At 46.2% G+C, this 17,977-nt stretch overlaps 1 protein-coding gene across 1 annotated transcript in view; it reads left to right on the top strand.

The window, feature by feature from the left end:
* CACUL1 (CDK2 associated cullin domain 1) overlaps nucleotides 1–17,977 on the top strand; it is a 410,130-nt gene that overhangs the window by 135,484 nt on the left and 256,669 nt on the right. Inside the window, exon 5 of the mRNA XM_086922922.1 lies at nucleotides 2,650–2,752. Within this exon, the coding sequence (XP_086779048.1) occupies nucleotides 2,650–2,752 (103 nt within the window). The remainder of the gene's footprint in view (nucleotides 1–2,649; nucleotides 2,753–17,977) is intronic.

Here is a 17,977-nt window from a genome sequence, read left to right as displayed (position 1 = left end):
AGAATTCAGATAGTCGATCAATTTCTTCTTCGGCTCCAAAAGTAGGAATGTAACAAATGGTGGCCAATCAAAATGCGAGCACAGAGATTCCATTACCTCCTGTAAACCATGAGGGTTCACTCCCCTCCTCAATCTTCTTGTTGTCATGAAACATTGCCGGCCTATCCTCCAAAACTGTCATCTGATTGGTCAAACTACTTTAAGTGGTATGATTTTATTGCCTTTCAGGAGACATGGTCCGCGAATATGGTTTACTGCCCAGGCTATCTGGCTTTTGGTAAAGGGCAATTGTAAATTGCAAAGGGGGGACCCAGTGGGGATTGATTACCTCGGTCAGACAACAGTTATCTTTTCAAATTGAAGAGCTTCCAATCGATAGCCCAGATATTCTTGCCATCAAGGTTCGATCAGAGTGTAAGCCAGACTTCATATTACTTAATGTGTACGTGAGAGGGATTGCGGTGGGAAAGCATCACCAACTATCTCCCACCTGGACACATTTATAAATGATTTAGAAGGTCTAAACGTATTGGTGATTGCAGGTGATCTAAACTGAATATTTGAGCCTCTCGGTCTCGATGACCATAGCCTTAGTATGGAGGAGGACTCGAACTGGGGGATACCATCTTTATCGCTGCCACCAATTAACAAATGGACTGAGGTGGCGATACAACTAAAAAGTTTATCTCCCAGGAGGGGTCTCAGGGCAGCTAATGGGAGATCGCCCTCAGATATGGAAAGCACCAGTACTTTTAGTAATGGGACAAGAAGCAGTAAAATAGATTATTTTCTCATTAGTTTAGAACTTTGGCCAAGACTTGTGGACATGATGGTCCAGCATAGTCCAGAGAGTGATCATGACCCTTTATTATTAACCTTAGTAAGGAAGGGATTGGATCCCCCGAGGGCTTGCTCGGAAATAGCAACAGGAGAAGTAATTATGTTGCAAGATTGTCGACGGCTGAAATGGGCAGTGGTATCAGAAGATGAAAGTACCCTAAACCAGATTAAGCTAACCATTGAAGAAACATTAATATCTCTGTCCTCCCTAGACACCCATGCTGATTCCCTCTCCGGTCTTAAGAAGGTACATGAGGACCTTTTTCCAAAATTGAATACCTTTTTTACTAAAAATAGGAGAGCACCTAGGCACATAATAAAAAAATCAGCCAAATGGTATGACGATGCATGTGGGACGGTATTTAGGCATCTCACACAAGCAATCATGATGGGAGTCTCACAAAGTCAAAAATGCAAGAGCAAACTATAAATATAGGGCCAAGAAGAATTTTGACGAAAGAAGATGGAAAGAATTAATTAAAGCTAGCAATGGGAAGAATTGGACTAAATGTTGGCAATTAGTCAAATGGGGCAGCGGAGAAATAGGGCCTATACCAGTTAATAAAGTGCCACCTGAACTTTGGGTCTCGCACTTTCAGGTCCAATTTGCCTCCCCGTCAAACACCTTAACTGAATACCCTGAGTTTATAACAAAACGATATCCTGAGGTCCAAAAAGAATGGTATATAGAGTGTGGCTATGCCACTACTATCTCGTTACACATATAGTATGTGAAATGTCAAACAAAACCAGTGACTAGGCCCAACAGAAGTATCTTTGGGCATTTCCCTTTTTAGGACGAAATCCCTCACTCACCAAGGGTGACCTGCTTCATCTTTTGGGATTCTCCTCCCAGAGGAAAAACGTATTTCCTCTGGGGGCTACAACCCCCTCTCTGAGAGGGAGGAGCTCAGGGATGTTTTAAATGTTGTCTAGGATGTACTAAATCCACAAATGAAGAGCTAATCGTGTGAGTGAGGGTGCAGCGCAAAATACATTTCGTGAAAAACTATGAAGGATGTGAATTAAAACTAGCTCGAGGGCGTCCCAAAAACCTTTATTGTAGGACGTACTCCGCTAGGATTAAAAAAGAAGTGCACCAACGGTCTGGATTCGAAACCGCAAAACATGTTGCAGCCAAAAAAAGCCTGAATGTGGGCTACGCTTTCATCAGGACCTATGATGCTGCTGCAACAAGTGTAAACAGAAAAGGATACACACACAATTCTTCTTGATGTGTCAATTCTGAGGAAAAAGTTACTCGTAACTACTGGGTAAATCACCACCCCTCTCCCTGGCAACCGCTCAGGAAAAAGGCACCGCTCTATCAGTCGGTACCTCGGCGAAGAATTGAGCCTGCAGCCAGAGGTGCAGTCTAACCCTTCCGAAGCCAACCACTAGATTGTGGAATTATGCACAGCATGTGAATGCAGAAGATATTCAATCATCAAAGCTATAATTACAGGTAAGTTACTGGTTTCTTATAATGGATCTCTTGTTAAATAGTCAAAATTATGATGAATTGAGGCATGTAAGATATTAAAGCCCGTCTTCAAAACTTTGTTTTATATACATGGACTATTGTAGGCCTATGACATTCATACGAAGAATAAAGCAGTTACAGAATAACTGCAAAATTAAGGATCTATTGCAAAAGCGTTAATGAAAAATATTGATTTTGTACTGAGAAACCACTAACAGGATATTTTAACTTTTTATGTTGATGTTGCTAAGAGTAGTGCTGCATTTTAGTGTAGCACAAATACATTTGTCATTGCAGTGACGGTGATCTCTGATTTTATATTGCAGAATAAATTTTACATAGAAACAAAGCTAAACAGAGACTTGAAAGATGACCTCATTAGGCTGTTCACGGAACAGGTAGCAGAGAAGCACATTTATAGCCTGATGCGTAAGTATCTTCGTTTGAATCGGAGCGTGACTAGCTCTTGTACAGGATATCCACTTTGAATTGGGTTAAAAAACACCTGAATAAGTAGCATTGTGTAGTGCAAGCATGATGAGCTATTTTTTTTCTAAGTGATGTTGGCAGATGTTTATTTTAGCTGAAGATTGCAAAAACCACAGTTGATGGATCAGTGATGTTATGAGTGATGTCACTGACCATGTCATGAGTGATGTAATATGTGACGTCATCAGCAGTGCATTGCACGCGCAAGTTATAGTGAGTCCAACTAACTATAACGTGGAATTTCAATGGTTTTATGACAGTAAAATTTCCAGTTAACCATAACTGGTGTGAAACCTATGGTTTTTTCATTGAATTTCATAGGTTTTTGAAATGCTAATTCCTAACTAGAAGTCTCACTTTATAAGTAAGACCGCTCTAGTTGTTCTTTAGAACACTCTGGTACATTCTGTCATTGGGCTATAGTTGCGCTACATCTGGCTGATATTTGGGCTACATTTGTATTTTTTTGTCTCTGGTGGCCATCTTTGGGCTACATTGGGCTACATTTGGGCTCTAACATATATATATAGCCCAATGTAGCCCAATATATATTTTCCCAAAGTCAATTTTCTTAAAAACCACTGGAGCATATATCTTGAGACATAGCAAAGGCACATCGGGCTACCAGTCCCTACAATTTTTCCCAATTTTTTTAAATATATATATATATATATATATATATATATATATATATATGTCCAAGAAAAACTGCTTTCAAAAGCAAAAACACGCACTCGGAAAGGTGCAGCTAGAAAGGGTTTATTCACGAGGTAACGCTACGCGTTTCAGCACAAGGGTGCCTTGATCAGAACGTGTGATCAAGGCACCCTTGTGCTGAAACGCGTAGCGTTACCTCGTGAATAAACCCTTTCTAGCTGCACCTTTCCGAGTGCGTGTTTTTGCTTTTGAAAGCAGTTTTTCTTGGACATTGTCATTACTCGGCGGTGGGATTGGCCGAGCGCAACACGCCACCTGACCATGGGATATGGATCCCGGCAACTAATCCTCTGCTCAAATAATTGAATATATATATAAAGTCTGCTGCATCATCAGACACTGTGGGGCTCTTTTCTTTGGAGTGGCTGAAAGCGCAGTTTCTCCAGGATCTCCGTTCCTGGCTAGAGCCCGCCCTGCAGGACCGGTGGCCCCCGGTAAAGCGGAGGTGTTCTTTTGATGTTTATTGAGGGGGCATGGACCGCTCCTCGCCTGTTTGCCAGCACAAATGGACTTCCGTAGCAACTTGGCAAAAGGCGTAGGAGAAAGGGAGATAAGAGAGGACAACGCCTTTCTTGGAAGCAGTGCGGATGCAGCACAAAATTTAACATCTTGTGGCAACTTTTGCACTAAGCAACAAACTCTTGCACTAAGCAACATGATTTTTAAATTGCACCGACCAAGGACAGTAGCTGGCAATATCGCTATTCAAGCAAGATTCCAATACTCGGCATGTCCTAAAATAACCAAGGCGATGCATTATGGGGCCTGAAGTATGTGGAGCAGGCACGTGACCACTGAGTCTGAATAATTGTGCTGTATATATATATATATATATATATATATATATATATATATATATATATATATATATATATATATATATATACATACAAAGAGTTCCAAAGTAACGGTGCTCTCAGAACTCTTTGAAAATTCACATTACCGGAGGGCTCGGCCGGCATTGGTGCCACTTCCCGCGGGGCGGCTGTCAGCGTTTCACGAGCGGACGTTGGAATCATATATATATATATATATATGTGTATGTGCTTCCATTTGAGGATACATTTCGGACACTCCAATTCCCAGAAATCACCACAGTTCCATTCGGACAGCCCATCTGGGCGTGGCAGATGTTAAATAGACGTTAAAAGCAATGGGGGAGTGTTCATCATGGTATTGCCTCTGAAGAAGTGAATAAACGAAACGCTTCGGGCAAAAAAGTGATTTGCATTTATTTTCTGCTTGCAGGCGGATGTTGCCCGTACCAGTGATTCAAGGAACAGGTTGAGCCTTACGCAGCTGCTCGTGTGCCTTCCAAACTGCGTGTGTCAACCAGGAGCTATATATATATATATATATACACACACACACACACACCCTGGAGCGCGCCCCGGAAAGCGTAGTATTTTGAAGCGAACCGGGAAGCGTCGTTAGCGCCAATGTCGCGATCGAAAACAACATAAGCGTGACGTATCGCGTAGCCGCGCGATGTGCCTTATGATGCGCTGTGTAAACGCACCCGGAAGCGCTCCGCGGCACGGCCCGGAGCGTGTAACGTAAGCGCGCTGGAGCGCGTAACGTAAGCGCATCGGGTCATGTGACTTGAAAATAACTTTTCATTGGTTCTCATCATTTTTTTTCTCCAAATAATGAAAGCCCCCTCCTTTTTTCCTCATTCTAACTTTCTTCATTGAGAGAGCAAGAGCTATTTTTGAGCAAACAATGGCATCACTTGTAGCTGCAGCTGGTGCACCCCCCCACCACCACCACCACCAAGAAAAGAAGGTCCACCACCACAGTTTCTGTGAGGATAAGAAGAATAAGAGGAGGAGGAGGAACATCCTTCAGCCCGGTTGCTCCCCCACGCTCCAGCTTGGTAACGTTTGACCTCCTGCTCTTGAACTCCTAGCGCTGCATTGACTTATTTATTCATTCATTTGATAGCGCTGCACGGTCGCTTTATAGCGCTGCACTGTCGGATTTATTTAATTGTGCTGCACTGTCAAAATCTTTTATTTAATTGCGCTGCACTGTCGCTTTTTATTTAATTATTAACGCGACGTCGCTGAGGCAGTTACTCTGTATTTAAATACAATACAGCTGGTAGTGCGTGTAAGGCTCTTCCCTTTAACACGCTGTGCATTTGCTGCCCCTGGCTGTGCTCGCCTTTGACCCTCCATTTTGTGTTGTTGTTTTCCCCTGGTCCGCCCCTCCTCCCGCCACCGCCTCCCAGCTGCTGCCCCTCCCACGCTCCGCCCCCTCCACCATCCATTTATGACCAATGACCTAACGCGCAGCGTCCACGCGCAGCGACCGCGCCCCATTCGCGCCGAAGGTGCGCCAAAGGTAAGCCCGTCTACGCCCGTCCGCGCCTGGACCGCGCCCAGCGCCAGAGCCCCTGGTCTTCGTAATGCCCAGCCCTCCCGCATTACTTACGATGCCACCACCCTCCTAGCCCTCAACTCCGGCCGTACCCTCAACTGCGTCCAAGCCGCTCCTGGACACACCCATGGACCCTTTTCCTGCAACTCCTGCAAGTTCGACGGCACCAAGAACAACTCCTCATCTACGATCACACAACAGATATCCGACCCCAACCACCTACAATGCATCCTGCTCAACACCCGCTCGATCCACAGGCACGCCATTGACCTCTGGAATCTACTAGACACCATCTCTCCGGACGTCGCCTTCCTAACAGAAACATGGATGAACGCCACATCAGCCCCAGACATCACCATTGCCATCCCGGAAGACTATAAGATCATACGCAAGGACCGTACCGGCCACACAGGAGGAGGCATCGCTATCGTCCATAAGAAATCCATCCGCATCTCAACCAGCTCAGACGTCAATCTCGCCAACTCTGAACACCTTCACTTCCAGATCCACGTCGACCCCAAAACCACACTCAGAGGCACTCTCCTTTACAGGCCACCAGGACCCCGCGCACAGTTTAGTGAAGACATCACAGACTTCATCACTCCACACGCGCTCCCCTCCAAGGATTACATCCTTTTGGGAGACCTCAACTTTCACCTTGAAAAGAACAACGACCGCAACACCACCACCCTTTTGGACAACCTCGCCAACCTCGGACTTAAACAACTTGTCACCACCTCCACCCACATCGCAGGTCACACACTCGACCCTATCTTCACCTCCAGCAAACATGTCTCCTTCAGCCACACCACAGCTCTCCTTTGGACTGACCACAGCTGGGTTCACTTCACCTACAACAAGCCCACTTCCAACAACCACCCCCAACCCACTCTGCAAAGAAACTGGAACAAGATCACCATCGACCAGATCTCCTCATCGCTTCTTCAAAACCCCCCAGCCCACTCCTCAAACCCAGACCAAGCAGCCACCAACCTCACCCAATAGTTATCCTACAGCGCCGACATCTTAGCACCACTGAAAAAACGACAAATAAAACTAGGCAGCAAGAAGGCCTCCTGGTTCAACGATGATCTTAAGAAATCCAAGAAACTCTGCCGCTCCCTTGAGAAGGCCTGGAAAAAAGACCCAACCACCAGCACCAAGGACGCCTTCAAAAACGCCACCCGCATACATCACCAACTGATCCGGAATGCAAAGAAAGCTGCTTTCAAGGACCGACTAGATAACAACGCCCACAACAGCAAGGAATTATTCAACATCTTCAAGGAATTTACCAACCCCTCAGCCAACTCCAACGACATCACCCCCTCTCAAGCCCTCTGCGACTCCCTAGCCTCATTCTTTCACAACAAAATTGCAGACATCCACAACAGCTTCGACAACCGACCCGGAGACCAACCCACCCAACCCGCTGCAGGACCCCCACCCCCCCTGAACACCCTCAATGACTGGAAGCCAATCTCCACTGAGGACACCATCCGTCTGATGAACTCTATCCACTCAGGATCCCCCACAGACCCATGCCCTCACCACATTTTTAACAAAGCAACCTCCATTATAGCACCGCACCTCCGAGACGTCATCAACTGCTCCCTCAATTCCGCAACCTTCCCGGAAAGCTGGAAACATGCCGAACTCAGCGCCCTCCTGAAGAAACCCACAGCTGACCCCACCGAACTCAAAAACTACCGCCCTATCTCACTCCTACCATTCCCGGCCAAAGTCATCGAGAAAGCGGTCAACAACCAGCTCGCCGCATTCCTCGAAACCAACAAATCCCTCGACTCCTCACAATCCGGCTTCCGAGCCAAGCACAGCACGGAAACCGCCCTCATCGCAGCAACAGACGACATTCGAACTCTACTGGACAATGGAGACACAGTCGCCCTCATCCTCCTCGACCTCTCCGCAGCCTTCGACACGGTCTGTCATAGCACCCTTTTACAACGCCTCAGAAACGTCGGAATCCACGGAAAAGCACTAGAATGGATCACCTCGTTCCTCACCGGAAGAACCCAGAGAGTCCGCCTCCCACCATTCAAGTCAGAGGCCACTGAAGTCATCTGCGGCGTACCCCAAGGATCCTCACTCAGCCCCACCCTCTTCAACGTATACATGAGCCCCCTCGCGGCCATCGCACGCCAACACAACCTCCACATCATCTCCTACGCCGACGACACTCAACTGATCCTATCACTCACCAAAGACCCGAACACGGCCAAAACCAACCTACATGAAGGAATGAAAGAAGTAGCCGAATGGATGAAGCACAGCCGTCTGAAACTGAACTCAGACAAAACAGAAGTCCTCATCCTAGGCACCTCCCCCTCCGCCTGGGATGACTCTTGGTGGCCAGAGGCCCTTGGAAAAGCACCTATCCCGACGGACCACGCACGCAACCTGGGCGTCATCCTGGATTCCTCACTCTCGATGAACAGACAAGTCAACGCCGTTTCTTCATCTTGCTTCAACATTCTTCGCATGCTCAAAAAAACATTTCGCTGGATCCCCACTGAAACTAGAAAAACAGTCACTCACGCTCTGGTCACGAGCCGACTGGACTACGGAAACACCCTCTACGCCGGTACCACAGCAAAAATCCAGAAAAAACTCCAACGCATCCAGAACGCCTCAGCCAGGCTCATATTAGACATACCACGTAAAGAACACATCTCTGGCCACCTGAAAAACCTCCACTGGCTCCCCGTCAATAAGAGGATTATTTTCCGGCTCCTAACCCACGCACACAAAGCACTCTACGAAATCGGACCCGAATGCCTCAACACACGACTGTCCTTCTACACCCCCCCCGCCAGCTACGATCCTCCAACCAAGCCCTTGCCACTGTACCTCGCATCAACAAAACCACCATGGGAGGTAGATCCTTCTCCTACCTGGCAGCTAAAACCTGGAACTCACTTCCCACTCATCTTCGCCTTACTGAGAACCACCTAGCATTCAGAAAGCAACTTAAAACGTGGATATTTGACAAGTAATTCCCCATCCTTCCTCAAGCGCCTTGAGACCCTCTGGGTATGTAGCGCGCTATACAAATTTATTGACTTGACTTGACTTGACTGCCTGAAGAACCAAGGCGAAGGCACGTTAAAGTGCACTTTATTTGGCAATTCTTTTCTTTTCCTGCAGACCAGAAAAAGGTGAACGCCCCCAAAGTCACCTGTCTTATTTGTGGCAAAGTCCTCTCCAGGGGCAATCCCAAAATGAAATATTCTTTTGGTAATTTTACCATGATCCGCCACATGGAGAGGTGGCATCCCAATAACTTAGCCCAGGCTGAAGTACAGGAACTTCGAAACAACCCACTCCCTGTGGCCAGCACCTCCTCTTCTTAACACTGACTTTCTGGTCCTGAAGGGCGCCAAATGGTGCCAAATATTCAACAAAAATTTGGCACCATCAAAATTGTTTGCATTTTCTGTGGCAAAACATTATGTTATGGTGAACTTAGTGTCACCTTAATAAATAATGCTGTGGACAACCACCAATGCAGCAAGAAAAGGAAGCAGTAATTCTTTTCTTTTTTTTTTTTGCTCCTGTTGAGCCATTTCCAATTCCCTGTTTTTTGTTTGTTCCCTTAAAAAACACAAAAAAAATATAAAATTGTTCACAAATACAAAAAAAATGTTCAGAAAAATAATTAAAAAAATATAAAACAACAAAAAGAATTTAAAAAAAAGTTATTTTCAGAATTACCTCCCATTTATAAAATATTGCTAAAAATGTTAAACTCTGGCATTCTTTTTTCTCTTTTGTGCGCTTTCCGGTGCGCTCCCCGGTGCGCGTACCGGGCGCTCCCTCCGCGAAAATCGAATTTTTTTTTTTTTTGCCCCGCGGGGCCTTTTTATAGCCCCCACATCAAACCTAGGGGGTCAGGGTGGATCTAACCTGCCCTCTTATGGTCATTTCCCCCTTTGTTTTGGCCACCTCTTGTGTCTCGATCCTACCGAGACACAAGATGGCGGACGCTCCGGACTGTTTTGAATGTTTACAGACACCCGAGAGCCAATCAGCTTTCTGTGCGCAAGTCGTGTGGCGCGCCCAGAGCGCTCCCCGTTGCGCGTACCGGGGCGCTGCCATATATATATATATATATTTTTTTGAACCTAAATTACTCAAAAACCACTGGAGCACATATCTTGAGACATAGCAAAGGCACATCGGGCTACCAGTCCCTACAATTTTGCCAAGTTTGGTGCAAATCCATTTAGCCGTTCAGGCTAAAAGTGAGTTCGACCGCCCTATGGAAATTAACATGGGGAAAACACGTTTTGGGACCCCCCTTTTATCTCTGCTCCCGCTTGACGAATCCCCCCGAAACTTTCAAGGAAGGACCGGAGCTCCGCGAGGCAAATTTGAGGACGTTTTCAGGCAGATTCGTCAACCGGTGCCAAAGTTATTCCAAATAGAATTTTGAGATTTTGCATTGAAAAAAATCCTAACTATAACTACCTACTGGCGACCACCAGTAGGTAATATATATATAATATACACACACATACACCCCCCCCCCCCCGTCCGGGTGAGAAGCACTCTAATGCCAGCATGCGATACAGCAGTTCATTGGTATGAACGGATCAGGCATATCCGATGCTGGCATTAGAGTGCTTCTCACCCGGACTGGTCCCTGTAGCTCGATGTTTTAGGCTGCTGCCGAAAATGCACCACCTCATAACAGGGGGTCACATCGTCTGGAACGCTCCTGGGCGATGCTGTGAATTGCCAGGCTGGATTGAGAAGGAGGACGGCATTCTGAGGCCCATCCTAGTGCTTAGAACAATAACTGCAGTCACATTGGCGTTTTGCTCCGACTACAAAGCCCAGAATGCACAGATGAGCAGCCCTTCTAGGGCGTGCATTTAAAAGGGGCGTGGCCAGAACGCGCATTTATTCGAAGTCAACAAGCCTCTGAAGAAGAAAATTTGAAATGCGTCAGGCGACATGACTTGAGCTGTGAAGAGTATCGGATATGCCTGATCCGTTCATACCACTGAACTGCTGTATCGCATGCTGGCATTAGAGTGCTTCTCACCCGGACGGGTGTGTGTGTGTGCCCAATGAGGGCAACGCCATGCAACACAAATTCAAGTCCAACCCAAGCCTGACTAGTTTCGTGTTGCCACTTTTTTTCAAAGGCTCTGGATGAAGGCATGAACACCGATTTTCGGCACCATAATTTGATGTAAAAGGCCCCCGCCTCGGTGGGCATGGCCAACCTCGTGGCTTGCTGGGCTTTGTAGTGCCGAGTTTTTCTGCAGTGAGCTGTTGCGTTGATGCTTCCGATATTCAACAATACAACCCCAGTGGGTCGTGATGCACGGCTTGGGACCCCGCTGATTCTCTGTCTTCAAAAACGTCTAGTGTCCCATGCGCCCTGGCGTCGATTGTCGCCACCGCTGGAATGCTGCATCAGCATCGGGGCTTCACTCCGCGGCTCAGGCAAAAGCAGCTAAACATCCAACCAAAAGATTGCCTACAGTAGAGTAGCCACATGACAGGTGAGTGATTTGCCAACATTCATTCATTGCAGGTCCAACAAGGGCAACGCCTTGCAACACAAATTCAAGTCCAATCGAAGCCTGACGCGTTTCATTTTGCCACTTTTTTTCAAAGGCTCTGGATGAAGGCATGAACACAACGATTTTCGGCACCACTATTTGATGTAAAAGGCCCCCGCCTCAGTGGGCGTGGCCAACCTCATATTTATATATATCATGCTACCGTTGTGCACCTAAATGCTGAGGCACTCGCATGTGGGTGCTTTTCCGTGGTGGTGCCCCACGTTTTATCAGCACTTCCCAAACTTCTTCGTCCCTTGGAACAAAGTATAGCACTCACGTCAGGATTTTCCGAAAGGCGTCTGTTTTGTTTCTTTGCTGATTAAAGACAAGTTGATACAACACCCCCGTAAGTGATTAGCAATAAAATTCATTATTGAGTTGGAATAAATCTGCCTCAATGAGTGCTGCTTCATCTATCGCTGGCAGTTACAGTTAGTGGTTTATCGTTCTAAAACCAAAAAACACTGAAATGTCCCATTTATGGTTCGTTCCACAATCCAGATCACACACAACAGCTATGCAAACCATAAGTTGCGCGCCTTATGCAGTGCTTATTACCTCAACCTTGATGTAACAGATACAGTTACTAGTGTTCTAAATAATCTTACATATAACATGTTGCATGCATAACACACCATGAAAGAGACCACTATGAATGTAGCATTTATTGGTTTGAATATGTGCTATTTAATGACTTTGTGCTTTACATGTGGTTACTCACTTCTGTAAACATTGAGGTCAAATGTAATGAATTTGGTGCATGATGTTCGAGGCATATGAGCTGCAGATTACACACTATGCATAGATGGCCACCTAGTGTTGCGCCCGGATGTTTGCAGTTTGTTTTGTTGTAGAAAAGTCTTTAGAAGTCACGGGATAGGTGACTCCTCCTTTGGATGATACTGCGCATGGGCATCGGCTCCATCCCCAGATTGTTTTTTCCGCCACCGGGCTCTGATGTGTTTCCAGCGCTCCGTGTTGGAACCGATTTCCTTCGGCGCGCAATCCTCACCAACTTACAGAACTTAATTTTTTAACGCTTTTCCAATCGACGCTACCCTTCAACACCGAAAACTTAGATTCCGGTCGTCGTCGACGGCCTTTGGGCTTAACTAGGCCTCGACTCCAGCTCATGGTAAGGACGCCATTTAAAAAGTGTCCTCAATGTGGATCGAAGTTTCCCCACCCCGACCTTCATGAAGTGTGTAACCTTTGCCTCTCCCCAGAGCACAAGGCCAAAGACTGTTCCGCTTGTGCCTCTTTCCGCTCCAAGAAAACTATCCGGGACCGAAGAGCGAGGCAAACAATGGCTCAATCTTCTGCTTCGATTCCGGACAACATCTTGAGGAAGGCGTCAACGTTCCAGAACAACACAACGTCAACAGCATTTCCGAGGCAGAAGACTCCGAAGTCGAGGACATCACTCCAGCACAGTGGGTCGTAAGTAAGACCGTCTACCCTGACACTTCCTCGACGCACCCAAAGAAGGCCCCTGGTCACACCCTCGCCCATCGGGCTCAGTTGCACACCGACACACTGCTTCTACTGCCCCACCTTTGGGCCCGGCTGAGAAGCTAATGAAGCCTTCAGGCGACTCTGGCTCGAGTCGGCCTTCGCACGGTGCCGGCGCACACTTACTGGCACCGAAAAAGACAACTTCACCGGCCACGCCGGCATCCAAACCATCAGTGCCGAAACATACCACTACTCCTTCGGCACCGAAACCCAGTTCGGAACCAAGCAAGCCCGCTTCGGATTCGAAAAAACCACCGGAACCGAAAAAACCATCGGATCCCAAAAACATACCGGAGCCAAAAAAAATCCTCGGAACCGAAAAAAGCTTTGGAGCCGAAAAAGACTCCTGCTTCTCCGGTTAAATACATTGCCAAAAAAACAAAACAAACTGCTTCGGTGCCAAAACCTTCCTCCGCACCAAAAGATTGGCCTCCTGCAGAGGACTTACTTTATCCAGACCCTGCTCAAAAGACTAGCTAAAGATCCAAACACTGGACAGCTGATTCTGGCTTCAAAAAAGCGACCACTGGACACACCAGCTCCAGCTCCGCATTCAAAGAAGGGCATGGCTACCTCCCCCTTAAGACTGCCTTCCCCTTCTCTTTCACCTGTACCATCACCACATCCCCATACCACAACATTCCCCAGCATCCTCTATCATACCAGACGATGACAACCGGGATGATAGCTCTGATGACATGGGGGGGGGGGGGGGGGGGGGGGGTGTGTAACATGGCTGATCCAGCTACTCCTACAGGATCACCTGACCCATGTGATGATTATAACACCCCAGATGTCCCAAATGTCCCTCAGGATAACATATACCCCTCAAGGCCTTCCCCACCAGAAGACACTATGGGTTTCAATCAATTAATTCACACGGCTGCTCAATATCATGGGGTAGACATGCACACAGACCCTGTAGATGAAGACTTCTTAATGGATACCTTTGATAGTGCATAAAGGTCCTCATGCATTCTACCAATGCTTAAAGGAGTGATTAAGCATGCTCCTGAAGTCTTCAAAGACCCAGTCAGAATTGGGTCATTAACCCTCACATATAGAAAAAGTATAAAGCTGCTCCCTCAGACCCAGCATATATTAAAGGTCCTGTACCACTAGACTCACTTGTAGTTTCCATTGCACACAAGAGAGCAAACTCACAAACATCAGGTGAGGCTCCACCACCAGATAGAGTCTAAGGTACTTGACGCATCAGGGAAAAGAACGGCATCTCAAGCAGCAAACATGTGGCGTGTCGCCAATACACAGGCATTATTAGCCAGAGATGACAGTGCACATTATGACTAATTAGAATCATTAATGAGGCACCTCCCTGATAAGTACAAAGATAGAGCAAATGAACTTATCCAAGAGGGGAAAAACATTACAAACACCTCTATTTGGTGTGCACAGGATGCAGCAGATCCTGCCTCTAGGGCAGTTAACACCAGCGTCCTATTAAGTAGACATGCCTGGCTATGTATATCAGGGTTCAAACCTGAAGTACAAAGTGCCATTCTTAATCAACTCTTTGATGAGCATCACCTATTCGGACCTAATGTAGATGTATCACTTGAAAAAATGAAAAAGGATACAGATACCGCCAAATCTATGGGAGCTTAGCAGTCGCAGGCTCCCAGACGTTCTTTTCGTCGCTCATCTTATCGCGGTGCCACCAGGGGATACTCTTCGGACACCGCTTCTACCTCGTACAAAGCCCCTACACAGTCCACTTACAGCAAGGGCTACCAAAGGGGTGGTTAAATGGGGTAACAATAACAAAGGCAGAGGTAAAAATAACAACTCCCGCTCTGCCTCTACCCCTGCCTAATGACTCCCTTCCCCCGTCCCATTCCACTCCTGTCGGTTAAGACTTCAACAATACCTGTCAGCTTGGGAAAACATCACATCAGACAGGTGGGTACTCCAAATAATTCAGTCAGGTTACTGTCTAGAACTAACATCCACCCCCCCAAACATACCACCCAAGCAACGTCCAATGTCACAAGAACATTTAACACTGCTCAGACAGGAGGTAACATCCCTCCTACTGAAAAATGCAATACCAAAAACCTTTCCAAAGGGCGACCGTTTTTAGAGCCCTTTGCCAAATAGTCATGACAGCGGACGCATCACTCTCCGGCTGGGGTGCTCACCTACTACATCACACCATGCAAGGCAGGTGGACACCGCAACAGAAGTTACTCCACATCAATCATTTGGAGTGCTAGCTGTGTTTCTAGCCCTAAAAGCATTTCAAATTCAAGTGTCCGGCAAAGCTGTCTTAGTCTGCACAGACAATATGACAGCTATGTACTACATAAACAAACAAGGGGAAACACACTCTCTGCAGCTCTCCCAGCTAGCACAGCAGCTATGGAGATGGGCTATACCACTAAAGATCTTCCTCTTAGCCCAACACGTCCCAGGAGTACAAAACACTATGGCAGACCTGCTAAGTCGACAAACACAGCAGATCCACTAGTGGGAACTTCACCCGCAAGTTCTTCATCCGTTGTTTCAAATGTGGGGACAACCTCAGACCTCTTTGCCACCCACGAAAATGCAAAATGCCCAACCTTTGCTGCCAGATACTCACACCCATTGTCCAAAGGCAATGCGATATAGATGAACTGGTCAAGACTATTTGCGTACGCTTTTCCTCCTCTCCCACTACTTCCGTTAGTGGTACGCAAACTACAACCACATTCCCTAATGCTCATTCTAGTCGTTCCAACTTGGGCCAGACAACCGTGGTACACCACGCTGTTGCAGATGTCTGTAGTACCACACCAAAAAACTAAACCTATCTCCACGCCTATTAACACAGAACCATGGAGAGATCAGACACCCGGACCCAGCTCAGTTCAACTTAGCGATCTGGCTCCTGAGGTCATAGTTTGGTTACCTCAACCTTCCTCCATAATGTATGAACATTATCAAAGAAGCTAGACGTCCCACTACTAGAGGATGCTATGTTGCTAAGTGGAAACGCTTTGTCATATACTGCCAAAACAACCAAATAAATCCCTTAGACGTGTCTATTCAACACATCATAGGATATCTATTACACCTTCAAAAGTGTAATTTAGCCTATACGTCTATCAGACTACACCTTGCTGCCATTGCAGCATACTTACAAAATAGACAACATCTATCTCTTTTTAGAGTACCAGCTATAAAAGCTTTCATGGAAGGACTCAAAAGAATAATTCCTCCCAGAGCGCCACACGCGCCAGTGTGGAACTTAAACATTGCTCTTACAAGATTAATGGGACCTCCCTTTTAACCATTACATAAATGTGAATTGCAATTCCTAACCTGGAAAGTAGCTTTCCTAGTAGCAATTACTTCTCTCAGGAGGGTTAGTGAACTACAAGCATTTACCATTCAAGAACCTTTTCTTCAAATACATCATAACAAAGTGGTTCTTCGTACTAATCCTAAATTCCTTCCTAAAGTCATTTCACCATTCCATTTAAATCAATCAATCAGTTGAGCTGCCTGTATTTTTCTTGCAGCTTCAACCAGTCGCAGAAAGAGCTCTACACACCTTAGATGTCAAAAGAGCATTACTGTACTATATCGAAAGGACACACACTTTTGTAAAACAAAACAACTTTTTGTGTCTTTTTCACCACCACATAAAGGCAACCCCCATTTCAAAATCAGGGATCGCTAGGTGGATTGTTAAATGCATACAAATATGCTACCAGAAAGCAAAACGTACGTTAACAATTCCTCCAAAAGCCCATTCAACAAGAAAGATAGGGGCTTCAATGGCATTCTTGGGGAACATTCCCCTAGATGATATATGCAGAGCAGCTACACGGCTTACATCGCCCACATTCACAAAGCATTACTGTGTAGATGTGCAAACTAAACAACAAGCCACTGTGGGCCAGGATGTACTAAAAACACTGTTTCAAACAACTGCAACAGATACTGGTGGTCTCCGCTAGGTGTGGGTACTGCTATACAATCTATGCATAGTGTGTAATCTGCAGCTCATATGCCTCGAACGGAAAATGCTACTTACCCGTATGCATCTGTTATGGGCATGTAGAGCTGCAGAGTTACACACGCCCACCCTCCTCCTCCTACCTTTATCTGTTACAGTATTATCTTAATTAGATACAAATCACATGGACATCACTACCTCTTGTACAGCTCCATCACTTCCCTAATGGTGAAAAACAATCTGGGGATGGAGCTGATGCCCATACGCAGTATCATCCAAAGGAGGAGTCACCTATCCTGTGACTTTCAAAGACTTTCTACAACAAAACAAACTGCAAACATCCGGGCCCAACACTAGGTGGCCATCTATGCATAGTGGGTAACTCTGCAGCTCTACATGCCAAGAACAGATGCATACTGGTAAGTAGCATTTTCCTTATGGTTTGGCTGGCAATTGGGCAACTTTTGGATTGCAGAGCTAACCATAACTGGCAAATGTCAGTATTTTTTCAACTTTAACCTTTACTTTTCCAGAGAATGTCTGGGGAGGGGGTTTGATCATATGGTACATGCAACTTCTATGAGAGGTATACTCTAGCCCAATGATCACCACTTCTGGCCATGCACAGCAGGGGTTGGCCACCTGCACTGGCCTGTGACCAGTGTAGTATGCCAGGTGGCTGGAAAATTCTCTCACCACAGCACAAAACTAGCTCCTGGTCTGGCAAGCACTTTCTATAGGCAGCCTCATCTACCCCTTTATAGTTCAGAACCAAATTGAAAGCTACGTTAGAAAATATTTGTTAAGGGTTAACAGTACCAACACAACAGTTGAATCAAGAGCCACTAAATAAAGCTCCCAGACCTATTTAGTAAAAACAGAACATATTTTATGTTTATGATAAGATGAGGCAAAAAGAACAAAAATTGGAGCAGTTGTCTGCAACGTGATCTTTTCACACTACTGTTCCATTCGGCACTAGTGCAT

Source organism: Lissotriton vulgaris, chromosome 5 (genome assembly GCF_964263255.1).
Source record: "Lissotriton vulgaris chromosome 5, aLisVul1.2, whole genome shotgun sequence".
In the NCBI taxonomy this organism is placed as follows: Eukaryota; Metazoa; Chordata; class Amphibia; order Caudata; family Salamandridae; genus Lissotriton; species Lissotriton vulgaris.
Note: the sequence above shows the minus strand (reverse complement) of the source record. Positions and strands in the feature narration are given on the sequence as shown.